General features: G+C 50.1%; 1 protein-coding gene across 1 annotated transcript in view; it reads left to right on the top strand.

Moving 5' to 3' along the window:
- Positions 1-24,073, top strand: part of plcl2 (phospholipase C like 2) — a 442,931-nt gene that overhangs the window by 373,741 nt on the left and 45,117 nt on the right. The window contains exon 5 of the mRNA XM_072508755.1: positions 21,416-21,491. Coding sequence (XP_072364856.1) covers positions 21,416-21,491 — 76 coding nt within the window. The remainder of the gene's footprint in view (positions 1-21,415; positions 21,492-24,073) is intronic.

The raw sequence follows: 24,073 nt of genomic DNA, 5'->3' as shown, positions 1-24,073 counted from the left end.
GGAGTGCCTTCTTCACCCTCGGGGTTTTACCAGCCCACACAAAACCCGAGGTTACCGCATTCACTTTCCTAAAAACGGCCTTCGGGACAAAAATCGGGAGACATTGATAAAAGAACAGCAGCCTCAGGATGACTGTCAATCCCTTTTTAAACAATGGTACCTTGCATTTCTCAAGTCATCCAATACCTCCCCTGCATCTAGTGAGGATTGGAAAATCATCCTCAGAGCATCTGTTACCTTCGATAAGTAACATTGGAAACAATCCATCTGGCCGTACTGACCTATCAACTTTCAAGTATTTCAATCCTTAGAATACTTCCTCTCTCTTTATGATTATCCCGTCCAGTATCCCTCCTGGACTACTATATCTGCATCATCCATTTCCTTTGAAAACACGGAGCCAAAATATTTATTTAAAACCCTTCCCACAGCCTCTGCATCTACACACAAGTTCCTTTCTTCATCTCTGATAGGTCCCAATTTTTCCGTAACTAACATTTTTCCATTAGTGTATTGGTAAAACATCTTTGGGTTTTCTTAAACTTTATTTGCTAATCTTTTTTCATGCCCCCTCTTTGATTTCCTCGTTTCCTTTTTGACTTCGTCCTTGCACTTCTTAATAATAATAATATAGGGTGCGATTCTCCCAGCCCCGTGCCGGGCCGAGAATCACCGCAACCGCGCCACGCCGCTCCGACGCTGGCACGCGATTCTCCGAGGAGCGGAGAATTTGCGCCGGTGCGTTTGATGCGGCGGCAGTCACGGGCCGCTGTCAGCGGCCAGGCCGCCGATTCTCCGTCCCGGATGGGCCGAGCGGCAGCGCGGAAACGGCAGAGTCCCGCCAGCACCGTTCACCCCTGGTCGTTGCCGGTGGGAACTCTGCGCAAAGGGTCGGGGGGGCGGCCTGTGGGGCGGGAAAAAGCGTTCCTTCACCGAGGGGGGGGGGGGGCCTCCAATGGGGTCTGGCCCGCTATCGGGGCCCACCAATCGGTGGGCCGGCCCCCCCACCCCCGGCCTACATTGTTGCGCGGCAGGCCCCTGAACCCCTACGCCATGTTGTGTCGGGGCCAGCGCGCTGAAGAAGTCCCCTGCGCATGCGTGGGTTTGTGCGGCCCAACTGCGCATGTGCCGGTTGGCGCGGCGGCCATTTAGCAGCGGGAAGGGAGGCTGGAGCGCCGTGAACCGCTCCAGTGCCGTGCTGGCCCCCTGTGGGGGTCAGAATCACTACTGCCTGCAGCCGTTACGCTCCAGCGTGACATGCGACGGCGTTCACGACGGCGCGAACACTTAGTCTCCATTTCGGAGAATCCCGCCCAGAATCTTTATTGTCACAAGTAGGCTTGCATCAACACTGCAATGAAGTTACTGTGAAAAGCCCCTAATCGCCACATTCTGGCGCCTGTTCGGGTACACAGAATTCAAAATGTCCAAATTACCTAACAGCAAGTCTTTCGGGACTTGTGGGAGAAAACCAGAGCACCTGGAGGAAACCCATGCAGACACGGGGAGAACGTGCAGACTCCGCACAGACAGTAACCCAAGCTGGGAATCGAACCTGGGATCCTTGCGCTGTTAAGCAACAGTGCTAACCACTGTGCTATCGTGCTGTCCCACTCATCATTTACTCGTCTAGGCCATCTGCAGTGCTTAGTTCTTTGTGCTTATCATATGCTTTCTTTTTCTGTTTGATCTTCCCCTGTATTTTTCAGTTACATAGCCAGAGCTCAGGATGTGGACAGGGGCAAACCCCTAATCCAGCTCCTTGCCTGATCCAAAAATCAATTCAAATTGAATCCAAAATCCAATTCATGGTCCCCACAAGAAAGACATACCAGATCCAGGCATTAGACCTGACCTCACGCTCATCTTAGAGGTGTCTAGATTTGGCAGTACCACTTTTATTTTTGGTGGGGGCATGTCTTCTTTGTACATTTAGGATCTCGCTTTTTAGTGCTTCCCACTGGTTTTCCACTGATTTTTCTCTAGCAGTGCTGTCCAGTCCACCTCAGCCAAGTCCCTTCTCATTTCTGCAAAATTTGCCTTCCCCAGTTCAAGATTTTTTACTCCTGCTTTATCTCTGTCCTTTCTTCTATCCCTCCTTAGCCACATTCCTCATTTCAACCCACTTCCAACCACATTCAACACTGAAATAGAAACATCACTCAAGTTGCTTTCAACTGCAATTTCAAATTGAGCACTATCACTGCTCTGAATTTTCCTTTCTAAAATGGTTAATTAAAAATGAGCAAGATAAAATATTGCTTGTTAGAGTTTAATCTTTGTGAAAGGCCGGTCAAGAAACCTGTGCAGAACTACAGGGTGGAAAGGGAAGAAAGAAAGAGCTGCAAGGCGAGGTCTGAATTCATACTAACAATGTTATGAGAGTAATTTGCGGTACAGAAGAAGTCTATTGTCGCAAGTTTTCCGTTTAGCACTGGGCTAAAACGTGCTTCCGTTTAACACTGGGCTAAATCGCTGGCTTTGAAAGCAGACCAAGGCAGGCCAGCAGCATGGTTCAATTCCCGTAACAGCCTCCCCGAACAGGCGCCGGAATATGGCGACTAGGGGCTTTTCACAGTAACTTCATTTGAAGCCTACTTGTGACAAGCAATTTCAGAGGGGCTGGTTTAGCACACTGGGCTAAATCGCTGGCTTTTAAAGCAGACCAAGCAGGCCGGCAGCACAGTTCAATTCCCGTACCAGCCTCCCCGAACAGGCGCCAGAATGTGGCGACTAGGGGCTGTTCACAGTAACTTCATTGAAGTCTACTTGTGACAATAAGCGATTTTCATTTCATTTCATATTCAGCCCATCGAGTTCATGACAGCTGTGCTCAGAACAAACTATTCAGTCCCACTCCCCCACTTGATCCTTATAACCTTATAGGTTTATTTCCTTCAAATGCACATCCAATTTCCATTTGAAATCATAGATTATTTCTATATCCACCACCCATGTGTGGGGAGCAATTTCCAGATCTTTACCGTTTGCTGCATAAAAATCATCTTCCTCACATCCCCGCTGCATCTCTTTCCCAAAATCTAAAATTTGTGTCCCCAAGTCCTTGTACTATTACCCAACAATTTGTCCTCGTCTAACTTATCCAAACATGCCATAATCCCAGACATTTCTATCAAATCTGCCTCAATTACCTTTCCTCCAGGGAGAACAACATCAGCTTTTTCACTCTACCCTTATAACTAAAGTCTTCATCCTAAGAACCATTAATAGTAGCATGGACAGAGTGCATAGTCAGATGCTCTCTCCTAGGGTAGGAGACTCAAGTATTAGAGGATGTAGGTTTAAAGTGCATGGGGAAAAGTTTAGAAATGATGTGCGAGGCAAGTCTTTTACGCAGAGGGCAGTAAATATATGGAACGTGCTGCCTGGGGAGGTGGTGGGAGCAGGTACGATAGCGGCATTTAAGGGGCATCTAGACAAATATATGAATAGGGTGGGAATGGAAGGATACGGGCTCTGTTTTAGCTTAGGCAGGTCCCATGGTCGGCGCAGGCTTGGAGGGCCGAAGGGTCTATCCCTGTGCTGTATTGTTCTTTGTTCTTTGTTTATTCTGGTAAACCTCTTTTGCAGCCTCTCAAGACCCTCCTATTCTTCCTAAGGTGTGGTGACCAGAATTGGATACAATCGTTGGGGTCAAACCCGAACTTTATAAATTTTCAACTTACCTTCCCTGCTCTTGTACTCAATGCCTCAATTGATGAAGACCAAGATCCCTTAAACTTCCCTAACCACTTTATCAACATGTTCTGCCACCTTCAAAGTTCGATGCACATGCATCCCCAAGACCATCTGCTCCTGCACACTCTTTAAAAAAATAATAAATAAAATAAATAATCACTTATTGTCACAAGTAGACTTCAATGAAGTTAATGTGAAAAGCCCCTAGTCGCCACATTCCGGCGCCTGTTCGGGGAGGCTGGTACGGGAATTGAACCCGCGGTGCTGGCCTTGTCTGCATTACAAGCCAGCTGTTCAGCCCACTGTGCTAAATTAGCCCCACGTTTAGAACTGTGCCATTAAGTCTATCTGCCAAAATGCATCACCTCACACTTCTCTACATTAAATTTGATTCGCCATTCACCCGCCCATTCTGCTAGTCTATCTATGTCACCTTGCAGGTGATTCTTATTATCCTCACTGTTTGACTCTGCTCCAAGTTTGATATCATTCGCAAATTTTGAAATCTGTTCCACATTCCAAGCAATTTGTATATAATAAAATAGCAGTGGTCCTAGCACTGACCCTTGGGAATACCACTGTCTACCATCCTCCAATCTGAAAAATTGCCGTTTACAATGACTCACTGTTTTCTGTTATTAAGCTGATTTTTTATCCAATTGGACACTGATCCCCCCCGGACCTACATTCTATGTGCTCAATTTTGTCAACCTACTTTTTAAGTTGTACTTTGTAATTTTACCTTTGTAACGCTTTCTTAGATCCACTTAGACAACATCAAACACATTCCATTCAACAGCCTTTTCTGTTACTTCATCAAAAAATTAAATTAGTCAAGTATGATCAGCCTTTTACAAATGTATGTTGGCTTTCCTTAATTAACCTAAACCTCTCCAAATGCCTGCTGATTTTCTCCCCGGATTATTGATTCTGAAACCTGACCTGCTTTTGATGTTAAAGTAACTGGCCTGTAGTTACAAGGACTGTGTTTGCAGACTTTCTTGAATAAGGGTGTCACATTTGCCACACTCCAATCCTATGGCATCTCTTCCTGTATCCAGAGGAGATTAGAAGGTTATGCCAAGCCCCTTCATTATCTCCATCCCCCACTTCTTTCACCAACCTGGGATGCAAGGCATCCAGATCAGGTCACTTAAGTATCCTAAATATATTTCGTTCCAGCACCTCTTCCCTCAAATTTCATCCTATCTTTGGTGATATTTTATCAGATTCCGCTATCTTAGTAAACATAGGTAAAAAGACATATTAGATATCCTAGCCTCGTCCTGCTCTTGTACTAAGCATACATCATCTTTTTCCCGGAAAGGGCCCATTCTACCTCTTGCAGCCAGCTATGTATATGCCGGTAGGCGATCTTTGGGTTCCCTTTTATGTTGACCGTTCTATACTCTTATTCTTTGCCAATCTTATTGTTCTCTTCACCTCCCCTTTAGTCTATTGTATTTACCCTGGTTCCCATTTGAAAAATTCACCTGACATGCATCAAACACCCTCCTTTTTTGTTTTATCATAATCTCTATCTCCTTCATCGTCCAAGGAGCCCCGCGTTTGGTACCCCTAGCTTTCAACCTTTTTGGAACCTTTTTGTACCTGAAGCAACTTTTCCTTAAAGATCACCCATTGTTCTGCTATAGTTATTCCTGTCAGTTTTGGATTGAATTTGTTTATTGTCGTGTGTACAGTGAAAAGTATTTTTCTGTGAGCAGCTCAAACAGATCATTTAGTACAAAAAAGCAAATACATAATAGGGCAACACAAGGTACACAATGTAAATACATAGACACCGGCAATGGGTGAAGCATGCAGGAGTGTAGTATTAATCAGGTCAGAATGAGATCCCTTCTCATTGCATTGAAATTAACCCACTTCCAATCTAGACGTTCTACTTGAAATTATTCCTTGGTTTTCTCCATTACTTATCTAAAACTTCTTGTGTGATGATCGCTCTTACTCATGTTTTCCGCCACTTGGTCCCCTTGGCCAACCTCATTTCCCAGGACCAGATCCAGTAACGCCTCCTTTCTAGTTGGGCCAAGAACCTGCTGATCAAGAAAGTTCTCCTGAATACATTTCAGACATTCCCTGTCCTTTCCTTTTACCCTAGCATTATCCAAATTGATGTTCGGGTAATTATAGGCTGCACATATCCCCATGCTATGGTTCTTGCACATTTCTGTGATTTCCCTAAACATTTTGTCCTCTGTATCTTTCTCTCTAATTGGAGGTCTATAAAATACCATGTGCTGGATTCTCCGCTTGGGAGGCTAAGTCCCCACGCCGGCGTGAAAACGGTGGTGTTTTACGGCAGGAAAACTGGCGCAAAATGGCCACCGATTCCCTGCTCGGGGGGGCTAGCAGCCAGGCAGAGTAGAGCTCCCGACTCTCGCTGCCGATACGGCCCGGAACATTGCTGGGTCTTTGGCCGCGCATGGTGGCAGCCTGCAGCGGCTGAACCGTGCTTCATGGCGGACGCAGCACGCGGACCCGAACCGTAAAAATAGTCCCCCCTTGGGCTGGCTCGCGCACCCCAAACCCCCCCCCCCTGCCACAGTGCCCCCAGCCCCGATTAAAGCCCCCCCCCTGCCCACGGACGGCCCTCCTCTGACTGTGGCGGCGCTGTACTCAGTCCGCAGCTGCCACGCTGAGATCCCGACGGACTCGGTCGTTGTCCCCTCACGGGAATCCCCTATTTCCAACACTACAGTGTCTTCTCTAATCAGTACTGCCGCACCACCTCTCTTTTTTTTCTTCATTTTATATCCTTGTATATTAGGGGCCCAGTTCTCAACTTTTTTTTGTAGTTCAACGTATTAGCTGCAGAAAGCTTTTCAAAGTCTTGCTATAGTTTCTGGTGCAAAAGATAGATAAAGAGGTTTGCCATTCACCATAAACTGAACTGGATCAATATATGAATGCTGTAACTATAAGAGCTGGAAATTAAAGCCTGTTCACCCTCTGAAGGCAGAAGTCAGGAGTGTGATGGAACACTCTCTCCACTTACCTAGATAAGTGCAGCTCCAACAACACTCAAGAAGCTTGATGCCATCAAAGTCAAAGCAGTCTGTTTGATCAGCACTCCATGCACCAATTTAAACATATTCCCTCCACCATCGATTCAGAGTGGCAGTAATGTGTCCCATCTACAAGAAGCACTGCAGTAACTTTCCAAGTCTACTTCAACAGCACCTTTCAAACCCACAGCCTCTACCACCTAGAAGGACAAGGGTGACAGACCCTTGGGAACACCACCATCTACAAGTTCTCATCCAAACCACATACCATCCTGGCTTGGAACTATATTGCCATTCCTATATTGTTGCTGGATTAAAATCCTGGAACTCCCTTCCTATCAGCACTGTAGATGTACCTACTCCAGATGGACTGCAGCAGTTCAAAATGTCAGCTCACCACCACGTTCAAGGGCAGTTAGGGATGGGCCTTGCCAGTGACACCCACATCCCATTAATTCTTTTTTAAAATATCCATTGTGCATGGCGGCACAGCAGACTGCCAATAATGGACACGGTTTAAGAGTTACTGAATCTATGGAAGAAATCACCTCCAGAAATGGCGATGTTGCGGCTCAAGGCTACACTAAGAGTCAGTGGCCTGTGAGGAGTGAGTCAATTACATTACATGTTTCATTGGAATAAAAGTCACCAATACCCTCAACAGCTTTCCTAAAGAAATCCTCAGGGACCATCTCAGGAGTTAAGCACTGACTGCAGTCTACCACTCCAATAAGATTATAACAGAAGCCTTGCTTCGGGAGCGATCAGCAACTGCAGAAGAGACTGCCACTCTTTTGCCACATTGATGATGTTTGCAAGGGTATGGAACCATTCATGTTCCAGCAGCAACCCCATGGGATACCTAAATTAGAAGTGCTATTATTCGATCAATGTGGGTATGAATTAAAAGATGCTTCTATTTTTCAGGATGCAAACCGCAGGTCCCTGCACTGCAAAGTCACTGAAACATGGCTTTTAAATTGACATTGAGCTATACCTTAAAGCTTTGCGTATTACACAGCAGAATTAATGAAATGCTTGTCATATACCAATTAAGTGATGTGAGATGAAGGAAATATTCTGTCAGATACATCATGAGTGGCTGGTTTACTGTTATTCATGTGATTCCCTGCAGTAAAACCATTCTCATGTGATAATTTGAATGATGGTTAAACCTGTTGTAAAGGTAATTAAGATCCCATTTCGAAAAATAATTTATCACTCCAATTTTAGTATTAATTAACATGCCTGTATTTAATACTTACAGTCCATTTCATGTTTGGGTTGGATTGGGTTGGATTTGTTTATTGTCACTTGTACCGAGGTACTGTCAAAAGAATTTTTCTGCGAGCAGCTCATTAAGTACATGGGAAGAAAAGGGAAGAAAAGAAAATACATAATAAGGCAACACAAGGTTTACAATGTAACTACATAAGCACCGGCATCGGATGAAGCATACAGGGTGCAGTGTTAATGAGGTCAGTCCATAAGAGGGTCATTTAGGAGTCTGGTAACAGCGGGGAAGAAGCTGTTTTAGAGTCTGTTCGTGCGTGTTCTCAGACTTTTGTATCTCCTGCCCGATGGAAGAAGTTTTAAAAATGGAGTATTTACAAAGAATCATAAGTAAATTTAATCTTTATGTGTTTATTTCAGTGAAATATTTTTGAAGTAGTGCTTGCTTGTGGCCTTATTGGGTAACTAATTGTGATGAGTTACTGAGCCAGTGAGGGAATTAAACCCTGTCAGTGAATCCCAATTCCCTTGAGTTAATGACTTCATAGTGACTGCTTTCAGATTATCCAAAATGCTCTAATTTTCCAAATGTAGTTTAAAATAAACAATATTTGAAAAAAGTAGTAATGTTTTAATGTAGAACATTTTGGAATTGTCCCATGTGAGAAAGCTAAGAAAAGAAAGTTTCCAGTGCAATAAGCTTGAAAAATATTCATATTATCAGATATTCTTCCAGTGGCAAAACAAGTTTATCCATTGAATAGCTAAGCCCAGCCAGTTTACTCCCAGCTATTGCTGATTCCAGAGAGCTCAGCTGAGGCATTGTGAGGCTACTATGATTGTCTTAACGGTGAGAAATATTGGTCATTTATAATGTTAATAGCCATTCATGTCCAATCTTATCCTCCAGTGAAAACCCCCAATATTTTCTTCAAGGCATTAATTTAACACATCTGCAAATCTTCTGTTTGTAAAAACACAGACAGGTTTATGAGAACAAACAGAAAGGAAATATTGACAAAAGGACAGATCACTGCACCAGCAATGAAGAATTTATTGCCCTCAGTTCCTTAATAGCCAGAAACGATTGGTAAAGTGTATTCTTATCTCTTTAGTTTTAGAAGCTATTTAATAATTAGCATAGTTTTGTTTTCTTGCACGTTGAATTTTGCTTGTGTAGGTCATTGTTGTTTATGTTGAGAGTTTTATAGGAAAGTCATTTCGAGGGAAATCTCAGGATACACAGTTGATGATTTTTGACTACTGATGTGCATCAGATCTAAAGGGTTACATAGGGGATAGGGCAGGGTGTGAGCTGAGGTAGAGTGCTCTTTCAGACGGTTGGTACAGACTTGATGGGCCGAATGGCCTACTTCTGCACTGAAGGTTTTCTATGGATGCTGGTACTAATCCTTCACAAATGGTAAACTGCTATCACCATTCAAATAAAGAAAAAGCAAGACTTGTATTTATATAGCGCCTTTCATAACCTCAGGTATCCTAAATCGCTTTCACAATGAAGCACTTTTGAACTGCACTGTTGTAATTAAGGAAAAACAGTGATCAGTTTGCTTACAGCAAGTCCCAAAAATAGCAATGGATGATCACCAGGTAATTTAATTTAGTGATGGGTGGCACGGTAGCACAGTAGTTAGCACTGTTGCTTCACAGCTCCAGGGTCCCAGGTTTGATTCCTTGCTTGGATCATTGTGCGGAGTCTGCACGTTCTCCATGGATTTCCTCTGGGTGCTCCGGTTTCCTCCCACAAATCCCAAAAGGCGGTCTGTTAGATAAATTGGACATTCTGAATTCTTCCTCTGTGTACCCAAACGGACGGCGGAATGTGGCAATTAGGGGCTTTTCACAGTAACTTCATTGCAGTGTAAGCCTACTTGTGACAATAAAGATTATTATTATTAAAACGCGTAGCAAGTCACTTCAACAAGGCGCTCACTAACACCTTCTCAGAGGCAATTGGGAATGGATGATAAATGCTGGCCTGAGCAACAACACCCATATCCCTGGACTTCTTTGTCACTGAGACAATCCAATTGTCTGCCTGTACCACCTCATTTCCTTCCACTATCCTACCTGGCCAAACTTTCCTTAATACTTCTCTTTGCCCTAGATCTGGGGCAGGATTCTCCGCAATCGGCGCGATGTCCGCCGACCGGCGCCAAAAACGGCACGAATCAGTCCGGCATCGCGCCGCCCCAAAGGTGCGGAATTCTCCGCATCTTGAGGGGCCGAGCCCTCACCTTGAGGGGCTAGGCCCACGTCGGACTGATTTCCGCCCCGCCAGCTGGCGGGAAAGGCCTTTGGTGCCCCGCCAGCTGGCGCGGAAATGACTTTGCCGTGCGGCGCATGCTGGCACACCTGCTGGCACACCTGTCACCGCGTGGCACTGGCGGGGGACACCCTCTCCCCGTGTCCGTCAAGGTTACGGTGGCCCTGAACTTTTATGCAACGGGGTCATTCCAGGCACCGAGTGGGGACCTGTCCGGCATATCGCAGACATCGGTGCATCGGTGCATCCGGGCAGTGACAGATGCCCTATATGCCATGGCGCACCGCTACATCCGCTTCCCCGTGGACCGGGCCAGCCAAGATGCCCGGGCCGTGGACTTCTCTGCCGTTGCCGGGTTCCCCATGGTCCAGGGCGCGATCGATGGGATGCACGTCGCCGTGCGGCCACCTGCAGAGAACAGGGCCGTGTTCACTAATAGGAAGGGGACCTATTCAATGAACGTACAGGTGGTCTGCGACCACCGCATGATGATCCTGCACGTCTGCGCCCGTCACCCAGGCAGTGTACACGACTCATTCGTGTTGTCGCGGTCATCCATCCCCGGCATGTACGAGGGACGCCATCCCCGGCTAAGGGGCTGGTTGCTGGGCGACAGGGGCTACCCATTGCGATCGTGGCTGATGACGCCTATACGGAGGCCACGCAATGAGGCGGAGAACCGCTACAATGATGCCCATGTAGCGACAAGGGGAGTGATCGAGAGGTGCTTTGGCGTGCTGAAGATGCGTTTCAGGTGCCTGGGCCTCTCTGGGGGCGCCCTCCAGTATCGGTCAGATAGGGTCGGCCGCATCATTGTGGTGTGCTGCGTCCTGCACAACATAGCCCAGCAGAGGGGCGATGTGCCGCAGGCAGAGGAGGGCGGAGTGGAGGAGCAGCAGGAAGAGGCCCAGTCCTCCCCAGATGAGGGGGATGGGGGCAATGGTCAGGGCAGACGGGATAGACACAGGCGGGTGGCTGTCCACCGTTACCGGCTGGCCCAGCGGGCACGGGACAGACTGATAGACGCCCGCTTCACTGACTAGATGGGCGTGGGAATCGGGTAGTATGGCCACAGACCGCACACCATGACAACAGCCGACCACCCACACCCCCACCCATCCACCCACCCAGCACCCTCACCCCCCTCCCCAACCCCACACACCCCACCCGCATGCACACCACCCCCCCACCCCCAATTGCCGATCCACCGGCGGCACAACGGGCCGGGCTCACCCAGTTGCGGGTGGACGCGTGTCTATCGCAGGCCATGGAGGATGATGACAACCCGCCTCCGATGAGCTCCTGGCTCTACATCATTGGACTATGTCTGACCCATGGCCACAGTACCACCATCCACCCGGACCATCCCTGCATGCGGCTGTGACACTGCAGCGCACGGTCCCGTCCTCTGCCCGGGGGATGTTGATGGCGGCCCAGGGGGAAGGGGGCAGACTCACCTGGGGCTGAGGTAAGACCACCCGTCACACACACACTTGCGCTCAACGTACATGACACGCCCGCACACTTTGGACAGAGCACAAAGGCAGCTTCGGTAGGTGTAACATTGACTTTAATAACCAAAGGAGTTCATGCACGTGCCCTAGCCCCTAAAACTCATCTGTGCCCTGCACCCGTGCCAACTTACTCAGTGTCTAATTGTTTGGCCTTACGGGCCCTTTGACTACGTCTACGTGGTTCCCCAGACGGTACAGCAGAACTGGAGGTGGACTCCTGTGATTCCTGCCCTCTGACACTGGATCCCTTTGGCGGCCGTTTCCTGGGGCGTCCTGGCCTAGATGGGCCAGGCTGCGGCCCGGGCGACTGGGATGGCGAGCTGCCAGCCTGTCCTGCCCGTTGCCCACCCGATGCACCTGGGACGGAAGGGGGGGAGTCCGAGGTGTCGCGGTGTACCGGGACCTCCCCTACAGAGGGAGCCGGGACGGACCACACCACCTCCTCCTCCCTCGGGGTGCCCGATGGCCCCCAGGCCTCTACATGGGTGGGGGATGCGAACGGACTGGCCATCCGACGCGCCCCCGACATCTGGCGCTGCCAGTCCTGGAGGCCCGTGCTGGTATCGACAGGGGTCTGCAGGTTTGCAGCCATGGAGCCCAGGGGGTTGTCGAACCCTGTCTGCGACAGTGCGACGCCAGCTCGCACATGGCCACTGGCGCCGATGCCCTCAGCGATGGCCTGCTGAGACTGGGCCATGGCCTGCAGAGACTGGGCCATGGCCTGCAGAGACTGGGCCATGGCCTGCAGAGACTGGGCCATGGCCTGCAGAGACTGGGCCATGGCCTGCTGAGACTGGGCCATGGCCTGCTGAGACTGGGCCATGGCCTGCTGAGACTGGGCTATGGCGTTGAGCGCCTCTGCCATCTGGCGCTGGCACTGGCTCATGGCCTCCTGTGAGAGGGCAGCCATTTCCTGGGCCACAGACGCCGCCTGCACGGAAGGCCCCAGGCCTCGCAAACCGTTCCCCATGTCTGACACCGTCGCACCCATTGCCTCCACCGCGGACGCCACCCGTGCGGTGTCAGCCTGGGTGGCACGCATGACCGGGACCACTCCCAGCTCCTGGACGCGGGTGGACTCCTCCACCTGCGACCGCAGCCGCCGCAAGCCACCCGTCACCCTATTCGCTCGTCTCCGTGTCGGTGGTTGCATCGGATCTATGTGTGGGTGTGGTAACTGCAGGAACCCGGGATCCATCTGGGCGGCAGATGTTCGCTTGGCCTGGGCTGCCCTCCGACCGCCCGGTCCCTCTGCTGCTCCTACCTCCACCTGCTGTACCGGGACGTCTGTGTTGTGCGCACCAGTGAGTGTACCAGACGCCTCATCACTAAAGTGCCCAACCGTGGTGAGTGTTTCTGCGATGGTGGAGGGTGTTGGTGACAGCAGTGGCGTTGTGTCGTGCTCTTCGTCCCACTCTGAGTCCATGGCACTTTGGGGTGGGGGTTCGTCTCCACCCATCCACTCTGAGTCACTGTCCGGTATTTCGTCTTCCCGGGTAGGGGTGTCCTGGGTAGTGCTGTCCCGGGTAGTGCTGTCCCGGGTAGGGGTGTCCTGGGTAGTGGTGTCCCGGGTAGGGGTGTCCTGGATAGTGGTGTCCTAGGTAGTGGTGTCCTGGCTCAGATGTGACGGGGGCCTGTGGCTGCCCCCCTCATCGCTGGGTGGTCGCTCCCGCACGTGACGGGGGTGTCGTCTCCCTGTTGCTCCAGGTCTCTCCGTCCCCCGTGGTGTGCGAGGGGCATCCTGCGGGCGTCGCATGCTGGAGGGTGCGGGTCTCTCCGTCTCCTGTGGTCTCCGAGGGGCATCCTGCGGGCGTCGCATGCTGGAGGGTGCGGGTCTCTCCGTCTCCCGTGGTCTCCGAGGGGCATCCTGCGGGCGTCGCATGCTGGAGGGTGCGGGTCTCTCCGTCTCCTGTGGTCTCCGAGGGGCATCCTGCGGGCGTCGCATGCTGGAGGGTGCGGGTCTCTCCGTCTCCCGTGGTCTCCGAGGGGCATCCTGCAGGCGTCGCATGCTGGAGGGTGCGGGTCTCTCCGTCTCCTGTGGTCTCCGAGGGGCATCCTGCGGGCGTCGCATGCTGGAGGGTGCGGGTCTCTCCGTCTCCCGTGGTCTCCGAGGGGCATCCTGCGGGCGTCGCATGCTGGAGGGTTCGGGTCTCTCCGTCTCCTGTGGTCTCCGAGGGACATCCTGCGGGCGTCGCATGCTGGAGGTTGCGGGTCTCTCCGTCTCCCGTGGTCTCCGAGGGGCATCCTGCGGGCGTCGCATGCTGGAGGGTGCGGGTCTCTCCGTCTCCTGTGGTCTCCGAGGGGCATCCTGCGGGCGGTCTGCATCTGCGGGGATGGGTGCCTGGACGTTTGGTCCTGCGATACACAATGAAGCATGCATGGTTAGACATCAGGCAGTGATCAGGTGATACGGGGGAGGGGGATATAGGGGAGGGGGGATATGTGGACGGGCTGTTGGTGGCTCACTTGCTCGTGGGGCCCCAACCTCTGCATCAGCAACCTCCCGGTCCTCAGGTCCGCCAGCCAGTTCCAGGGCCCTTTCCTCGTGTACGGTCAGTGGCCTCTCATCAGCGGGCCCTCCTCCAGTCCTCACATGCTCCCTATTGTTGTGTGCGCGCTTCTCCTGTGGGGGGGGGGGGGGGGGGGGGGGGGGGGTGGTGGCGGGGGGTGGTGGCAGGGGTAAAAGGCAACAGTGTCAGGCAGGTATATGAATGCACGCCATCGGTTGCGCGTGCATTGCAGAGGTTAAGGTTAGGGCTGGATTCACTTGGGGATATGGGGGAGGGGGGGATATGGGGGAGGGGGGATATGGGGAGGGGGGGATATGGGGGAGGGGGGGATATGGGGGAGGGGGGATATGGGGGATATGGGGGAGGGGGGATATGGGGGAGGGGGGATATGGGGAGGGGGGGATATGGGGGAGGCTCACCCTGCCTGCTCTGACGAGGTCGTTCACCTTCTTGTGGCACTGGGTGCCTGTCCGTGGTGTTAGGGCCACAGCGGTGACGGCCTCTGCCACCTCCCTCCACAGACGCCGGCTGTGGCGTGGGGCAACTCTGCGGCCGTGCCCGGGATACAGGGCGTCCCTCCTCTGCTCCACCGCGTCCAGGAGCGCCTCCACATCGCGTGACTCGAACCTCGGGGCTGAGCGGCGGCCAGCCATCAAGTCGGGTGTTGCGGTCGGGTGTTCCGGTCGGGTGGGGGGGAGCTGCGCGGCCTTATGAGCCGTCACGCCGTGCAGCGCGTATGACGCTGCACGGCGTGAACCACTGCGCAAGCGCGGATCCCGTTACGTCGCTGCTAGCCCATTTCGGGCCGCAGACTATCTGCCCATTTTTATGACGTGACGCAAGTGGGATTTGCGCCGTTTTTTGCGCCGATCGGCGGAGTTTCCGCCGATAACGGAGAATTTCGCCCCAGCTGTGTGGGACTGCTCACATATGGGGCGCAATTCTCCCATCGGGAAGTGCCGACGCCGGAGTGAAAACCGGAGTGTTTCACTCCGGCGTCGGAGATCGCTCCCAGCCCCCTATTCTCCCGCCCCCTACGGGCTAGGAGCGGCGTCGCGTCATTTACGTGTGCCGGGCCTTGGCGCCACGTAAAAGCAGCACCGCGTAAAGGACGCAGCCGGCGCTGCGTAAATGACGTCACACGCGCATGCACAGGTTGCCGTCCTCCACGAGGCCGCCCCACAAGAAGATGTCGGATGGACCTTGCGGAGCGGCAGAGGAAAGGAGGTCCTCCTTCAGAGAGGCCGGCCCGCCGATCGGTGGGCACCGATCACGGGCCAGACCCCATTTGAGGCCCCACCCCCCCCCCCCCCCCCCCCAGTGCAGGAACCCCCCCTCCCCTCCTCACAGGCCGCCCCTCCAGCATTCCCACGCTGTTCCCGTCGGCTGCGACCAAGTGTGGATGGCGCCGGCGGGAACACGTCGTATTGGGCAGGCTGCTCGGTCCATCCGGGGCGGAGAATCGCCGCTCACCCGTTGCAAACGGCGATTCTCCCAGCGGCCAGCCGTGGGGCGTCATTCTCCGACCCCCCGCCGGGTCGGAGAATGGCCGTTGGCCGCCGTGAATCCCGCCCCCGCCGAAGTCTCCGCTCCCGGAGATTGGGCGGGGGTGGGAATCCAGCCGCGCCGGTTGGCGGGACCCCCCGCTGGATTCTCCGGCCCGAATGGGCCGAAGTCCCGCCCAGGAATTGCCTGTCCCGCCGACGTAAATCAAACCTGGTATTTACCGGCGGGACCAAGCGGCGTGGGCGGGCTCCGGGGTCCTGGGGGGGGGGGGGGGGCGCGGGGCGATCTGACCCCGGGGGGTGCCCCCACGGTGGCCTGGCCCGCGATCGGGGCCCACCGATCCGCGGGCGGGCCTGTGCCGTGGGGGCACTCTTTCCCTTCCGCCTCCGCTACGGCCTCCACCATGGCGGAGGCGGAAGAGACTCTCCCCACTGCGCATGTGCGGGAAACTGACAGCGGCCGCTGACGCTCCCGCGCATGCGCGGGGAAACTGACAGCGGCCGCTGACGCTCCCGCGCATGCGCCACATTTCCGCGCCAGCTGGCGGGGAAACAAACGCCATTTCCGCCAGCTGGCGGGGCGGAAATCCCTCCGGCGTCGGCCTAGCCCCTCACTGTTGGGGCTAGGCCGCCAAAGATGCGGAGACTTCGGAGAATCACCGGAGATACCGAAAATGGCGATTCTCTGGCACCCCCGCTATTCTGAGGCCCGGATGGGCCGAGCGGCCAGGCCAAAACGGCGGGTTCCCCCCGGCGCCATCCACACCTGGTTGCTGCAGTCGTGGGCGGTGCGTGAACACTGGGGGGGGCGGCCTGTGGGGGGGCGAGGGGGGATCCTGCACCAGGCTTCACCTAGAATGTGGGGTGGCCCGCGATCGGTGCCCACCGATCGTCGGGCCGTCCTCTCTGAAGGAGGACCTCCTTCCTTCCGCGGCCCCGCAATATCCGTCCCCCATCTTCTTGCGGGGCGGACTGAGAGAACGGCAACCACGCATGCACGGATGACGTCCGTTATCCGGCGCCGGCCGCGTCATCGATGCGGTTCCGCTTTTACGCGGGCGACAGGGCCTGACACGTGTAGATGACGCGGCCCCGATACTGGCCCATTGTCAGCGCCTGAATCGGTTGGGACCGGGGCCGTTCCGCGCCGTCGTGAACCTCGACGGCGTTCACGACGACGCGGCCACTTCGGCGTGGGAGTGGAGAATCCCGCCCTTTATTTAGGGGTTCTGCTTATTAAGGATTAGATTTTTGTGGAGTTGGATTGACTCTGAAAGCTTTCAATAATGGTGCTCAAGATCAGGATACAGAGGCCTCTCCCTCATTTCTAGCAGATCCCATTTTTGCCTCGAGTCGGCGAGACACAGGCTGCAAACTCAAACTCAACATGGTCATTTCAAATTAATGCTGAGTTCAAACATACCTTACTTCCGCTGTTCCAAAGACTTTTCCCATAGTGTCCATGAAATTATGGGGAAAACATAAACACTGTTAAAGGGCAGATAGGATCTGTTTAAGTGTCATGATCTGGCGTTATTTAAACCTCCAGCCCTATCGTCATGCAAAAAACAGGTAAACAGTAAAAACAAAGGCCGCTGGTGTAGCTTAGAAAGTACCATTAGCCATCTGTTCCTGCAGTTTTAATGCAATTCAATACAGCCTGGTATGGCAACTGCTCGGTCCAAGATCTCAAGAAACTGCAGAGTGTGGTGAACTCAGCCTAACGCATCACACAAGCTTGCCACCCTCACATTGATTCTGTCTACACCTCCCACTGCCTCAGGAAGGCAGACAACATTATCAGAGACCCCCTCCCACCCCGGCATTGCCTGCTTCCAGAACCTTCCATCAGGCAGAAGGTACAGAAGTCTGAAGACCCGCACACCCAGGCATAGGAACAGCTTCTTTCCCACAGCTACAAGGCTCCTCAACGACTCCCCCTCGGACTAATCTGTTCCCTGTGAGAACACTATTCACGACGCTCTATGCTGCTCTTGCTCACGTATTTGCTTTGTTTGGCCCCTTGTTCCGCACTGTAACCAATCAGTGTTTGTCGATGTACCATTTGTCAATGTTCTCTGTTGATTATTCTTTCTGAGCTTTGATAAAGAGTCATCGGACTCGAAACATTAGCTATTTCCTCTCCCTACAGTAACCCCACCTAACCTTTTGGACACTATGGGTCAATTTATCATGGCCAATCCACCTAACCTGCACATCTTTGGACTGTGGGAGGAAACCGAAGCACCCAAAGGAAACCCACGCAGACATGGGGAGAACGTACAAACTCCACACAGGCATTCACCCAAGGCCGGAATTGAACCCGGGTCCCTGGTTCTGTTCATCGGACTCGAAACATTAGCTATTTCCTCTCCCTACAGATGCTGCCAGACCTGCTGAGATTTTCCAGCATTTTCTCTTTCGTTTCAGATTCCAGCATCTGCAGTAATTTGCTTTTATTCTTTTTGTCTACAATGTACTTACTGTGTACGTTCCCTCGGCCGCAGAAAAATACTTTTCTCTGTACTTCGGTACATGTGACAATAAATCAAATCAAATCAAAATCAGTTCATTGTTGACATTTCCAACAGGCTGATGTTACGGCTGAGCCCATTACGAATGCTTGGTTAAATTTCAAAAGCAACAAAAGTGTGTACCTCGGCGGGGGTGGGGGGTAATTGACTTCATATTTTTGTTGACAGTTTTAAAACACTATTGATGGATTGGCTGTCTTCAATGTGGTTACAAGTTGACCACTTGAGGGCATTTAAAATCATGGATTAGGTTTCATGAATAGGAAATTTCTTTCTGTATGAAGTGTACATGAGTTGAGAGCTCATGAATATTTTTCAATTCCACATGGCTCCTAAGGCCTCTCCATGGTGAATACTAGGTGAATGGCTATAGAAGTGGCATCAGTATATTAACTGACATTCAGAGTATAAGGGGGCCTAACAGCCTTCAGGGATCCAAGGTGGGTCTTGTAACATGGCATTCACCTGCTTCCATGGACACCTCTGTCCTACTTCCAGCATTAGTAGGCCTGACTCGATCCGACCCTGCCTCGCCAGAGCAAAAATTGCAAGTGACAGGGCCCTTTATATCAAGATGAGTTAGCCAAGTCAGGAAATTTTCTGACTTAGCTACCCACATCGGTAGCGGAGATCCAACCTAAGTGGTTGGTCATCCCCTTCGCCTTGGAGTCCTTGAGCTTTAGAGGCCATTATAGACAACAATGGAATCCCTACAGTGCAGAATGAGGTCATTCGGCCCATTGGGTCTGCAACGACCTTCTGAAAGAACACCTACTTAGGCCCATGCCCTCACACTAACCCAGTAACCCCACCTAACCTTTTGGACACTATGGGTCAATTTATCATGGCCAATCCACCTAACCTGCACATCTTTGGACTGTGGGAGGAAACCGAAGCACCCGGAGGAAACCCACGCAGACATGGGGAGAACGTACAAACTCCACACAGGCATTCACCCAAGGCCGGAATTGAACCCGGGTCCCTGGTTCTGTTAGGCAGCAGTGCTAACCATTGTGCTACCATGCCACCCTTGAGTTTCAGAGCTTGACCAGTAGCTGGTGTCACTTCAATGCATCTGTGAGGTTGAGAGTATGCAGCGAAAGTCAAGAGAAACAGGCACATTAATGCAGGAGTGTATCTCAAATTCCAACCAGTATTCAGTTCTGATGAAAGTGATGGTCCCTGTGAAGGATAAAACCAGAGCCAAGTCCATGGCACCACTGCTGGCTCAGCTGTCCTCCAAGAAAAAGGCGTCCCGATCTCTCGCTGCAGTGAGGGGTTCCGGTGAGCCGAGCTCCACAGTGCGCAAAACGGGGCTTTGTGCGGCTTCGGCCACAGGTTTCCCACTGAGGCCCCTCATAGCCATGTGTTTGTCAGTGCTGCACGCGCCGGGAATCACGCGCTAAGCATGCTCGCTATGAGACTATCCCGCCCTGTGCTTCTTGCGATTGATAACACAAAAATAGTTTTTACTTATACATTACTCACCCTGAAATGATTTTATATTGTGTTCTTCCATTGATTTTTAAATTACTTTATTCATTTCACTATTTAAATGTCAAGTATTTTATTTGGGACTTGGTAATCCTTAGACACTCATCTGATGTAAACACAATAACATTTTCATAAAGAGGGCATATGTCACATCAAATGCCATATAATCAAATGTCAAATGATCAAAGCTCCAGGAATACACCAAACTGGAGTTGGCAACCTTACAGTGGACAAGTCCACCATAGCCATGATGCCCAAGTTCTGTGAAATAATTGACAACTAAGCTAGATGCCCAGTGGATCTTTTCACTGTATTAAATAGGATTGACAGCCTTATGGTTGAATATGCTGTCAACAGGAAGAAAAACATTTTATATCATGCAGCTTTAACACGATAAGTTTAAGCAACATACATTTGGATTATTGCTTTTATGGTTATGGTTTGCGGTTTTATGCTTTGCTCTTGCGGTGTTTTCAGTGTTTAATTAAAATACTTATTACGAACTACTGACAGTTCAATTTTTTATAAATAAAACACAACTGTGAGTTAGTAGATTCCAATTCCAATTCTCTTCCCGGACCTAAGGCAGACTTTCATCTGTTTCCATAGCTAGTAATTCCCGGAATAGGTCACTAGTCTGTCAGCAGAGGCTTTAGTTTGAGTGGCTCCGGTCCAGATGAAGCATGGCTGACCAGGAGTCTCCCACTCTACCGCCAGCCACTGGAGTGTTTGGAAGGATTTGCAGGTTGACACATTCAGTCTGTTTGGCCGTATTATGAAAGCACCTTCCTTGGCCATCAAGTCCTGGGGTGGGACTCGAACCTGGAACTTCTGTCTCAGAGGTAGGGACGTTACCCGCTGCGCCACTAGACCCCCCCGAATTAGTAGATTAGATTGGAATATATGAAGTCATATATAAATAAGATTTCTCTTCTAATATTTTCCCCAATCTTCTCCCTGGAAGGTGCTGCCCTATTGTTAGGATATAGTTCTACAGGTGCTTGTTAGTTATCTCACTATTCTTCAAGTAGAAGACGGGCAGTGAGTGTTGGTCAGCTGTTTGACTGTGGGAGTCCATGTGCGTACTTTTCTGGCAAGAGGAAGCGATGATCAATCAAGCAGGAATTGTGCCTGATTTTCTCCTCCCTAGCACTTGTACTGTTCAAGATAACTTTATTACTACAATATTAGGCTCGGCTTGGGAAGGAGTTAACATCACAATATATCGGCTAAAATTTATAAAACTGGTAAACCAAGATTTGTGAATCTTACTGATTGTAAATACCACACTAACAATTCCCCAATGTTAAAAAAAACTTTGCATATGTTATTTTTGGAATGTAAAAGCACTAAATCCGTGCTGTTGGAGAGTTTGTACTTGCTCATCAGCTGACTTTACCATGTGTCCAGCCCAGGGTTGAGGTCAACTATATGTTTAAGGCAGACTCCTAGAGCTCTAACCACTGATCTTGATGAGCCAGCTGTCAAGGGAAATTGTTGTTTCTACCAGGGAGTGGTCATTTAAAATCAATTCTGAAGTTTCTGTAGGTGAATAAAAAGAGAGGTATATTAATGTTTCTTGTTTCTTTTCTCTTCCTTTCTCCTAGATGATCCAGACAACCAAAATGCTGCTCGAAAACGGTGATGGGGTGTGCGAAAAAATAATGCAGTGTCAAAGAGCAGGTATGTGCAAATTCTGAATCTACCATTTCTCTAGAATGAAATGGAGTTGAATCATGGACGAGAGCTGCTTCCACAGCTAATCTTGAATTGTTGTGAATTCTAATGAGTTCCTTCAATATATACACATCACATTCTCTTAACTATATTGGTTACAGTTGAATTATTTACACCAGTTTAGAACAATGCATTCATCACAAGAGCATTCATCACAAGAGCATCATCAGAGAAAAATGACACTAAACTGTCATGTTGGGTGTTCTGCTGCACAAATGATCCAACACGGCTGTAGATGGTACAACTCTGTTTTATTATCTTAACAACGGTTACAACTAACTGCTGGCTTGCGTACGTGCTTCACCAGCTAACCTGTGGACCCAGTCTTATCACTATCTTAGTGAGGCACTCAGCACATGGTCTATGTCTGAGTGGCACGCTGTGAGCTCTGTGCTCTGAGCTATCTCCTGGTAGAATGAGCGGGAACTGTGGTGTTCCCTGTTTTATAGTGCGTGTGCTCTCACTGGTGATTGACTGCGATGTTATGTGTGTGCTGGTTGGTCCAATTGCCTGTCCATCAGTGTGTGTGTGATTGCACCATGATATGCTGATGTGGATATCATGACATAAACCAAGGAAGGAGACTTCAGGATAGGTGAACAAAACATTTGGATAAAGAGGTAGGCTTTTTTTTTCAAATAAATTTGGAGTGCCCAATTCATTTTTTCCAATTAAGAGGCAATTTAGCGTGGTCAATCCACCTACCCTGCACAGTAACTTCATTTGAAGCCTACTTGTGACAAGCGATTTTCATTTCATTTCATTTCACTGCCAGTGGTGGGTGGGGGGAAAGAACATTGGGAATGCACAAAAGATCAGAATTGGAGGGACACAGAGTTAATGGAGAGCTGTAGGAGGTTACAGAGAAAGGGTAGTTAGAAGCATGATGTGATATGAGCGCACTGGTGAGAATTTCAAATTTGAAATTTGGTGGACCAGGAGCCCAGCCATGCCAATTGCTAAAAGTAGACATTCCGCAACACACATTGGAAAAGGAGAGCAACAATCTCTAAAGATATTTATGTTACGGCCTTGATTTTTAAAATTATTTCCTGCTTTTGCAGAGTTACAAAATGTATTTAATTTGGTGATAGAATTTAATAGTATCTTATTAAATCTTGCTCCGTTCCCCTCGTATCTTAAAAATATTCAGACACCAATACCAATGGCAAACTCAAGTATCTAAAAATCCTTTTCATACCGGCAATGCATTTTAGACTGAGTAACAAAATGCAAACCAAAAATATGAGTATCAGTATGGAGCTTAAGTGACGTAAATAGGAGGTCGTGACTTTATGATCATGATAATTCCCTGTGTGAGAGGACTGAGTGAAAGCCTCTCTGTGGAGGGAGGAACCAGGTTGAAGCAGGATGTTCAAAATTAGAGAAAAAGGTCATAAAAGTGATCATCCTGCTCCTAGCTTCTACTTCAGAACAAGATTGATAGACCTGTGAGAGAAGATGAGTGCAGGTGTTGTGTTGTCCATAGAAATGAGGAAATATGAAATTGTACCTTAAATAATATCACGCAACAGAAGCAGAACAATTTCTCTTGGAGACCATGAGCTAGATCCTGCTGCCATTAACAGCTGTAACGTTCAACCAGAGGTGACCTCAAAAAAGGAAATGTAAAATATGCGGAAACAGTAAGTGGTGACATAGTTTGTGGATTGTATAGAATACAGTTGCAATGTTTAGCTGATGGATTAAGATTTGCTTTTAAGATACTACTCAGAAATATGCTTTGCTAGATTGATCGTGGTCAATTATCAGCTGATTATTGCCAGATGTTTCATGAGATTAGCATCCGCTAGTCACTTACTATCTCAGTAACTTCTCTAGGGTATCAAAAGGTCAAAATATCTTTCTGTATATTTTTGCTTAATTTTTTTTGGTTTCTTGCACAAAGTGTGACATTGGGCTGGATTTTACAGGACACCATGTTCTCACCAACACCACCACCAGGTTGGTCAATAACCTGCCCCACAGACATTTTATACTTGGCTCAGGGCAAGAATTCTGCTCCCATCAGGGAAGGAAGGCACACCTTGGAGAGCCAGTTCAATTGCCTGGCAACGCTGTAGCTCCAGCAGCACCAGGTTTCAGCAGTGGCCACGGCTGGGACTACAGGCAGTCCTGAAGAAGAGACAGTTCTGGAGATCGGACTGAAATTATGTCCAATGCATTGGTGGACCATGGCTGTCAGACCCCAGCCAGCGAGGTGGGTGGCTGGGTTTGAGAGGCCAGTAGGGATCCTGAAAGGGGGGGGGGAATTTGACCTTCGGAAAGCCTGGAAAATCTGGCCAGTCAGGGTTAAACCTGGACAATAGAATAAATATCTCCTCCTTACCTGACACCAGCTCACCCAGTATAAGCTGCCAATCTCAACATCGATCTCCCTCTGCTGTGAAAGAAAAGAATGAGACACTTAAGTGGCCATAAATTGCCCTTCAAACAAGCGAGTGGGGAAACTTATCATCCAGCCCATTGAGGGTGGTAAATATTTTCAAAACATTGATATAAGTGTG

Source organism: Scyliorhinus torazame, chromosome 6 (assembly GCF_047496885.1).
Source record: "Scyliorhinus torazame isolate Kashiwa2021f chromosome 6, sScyTor2.1, whole genome shotgun sequence".
Lineage (NCBI taxonomy): Eukaryota > Metazoa > Chordata > Chondrichthyes > Carcharhiniformes > Scyliorhinidae > Scyliorhinus > Scyliorhinus torazame.
This window is presented reverse-complemented; position numbering and strand designations above follow the sequence as displayed.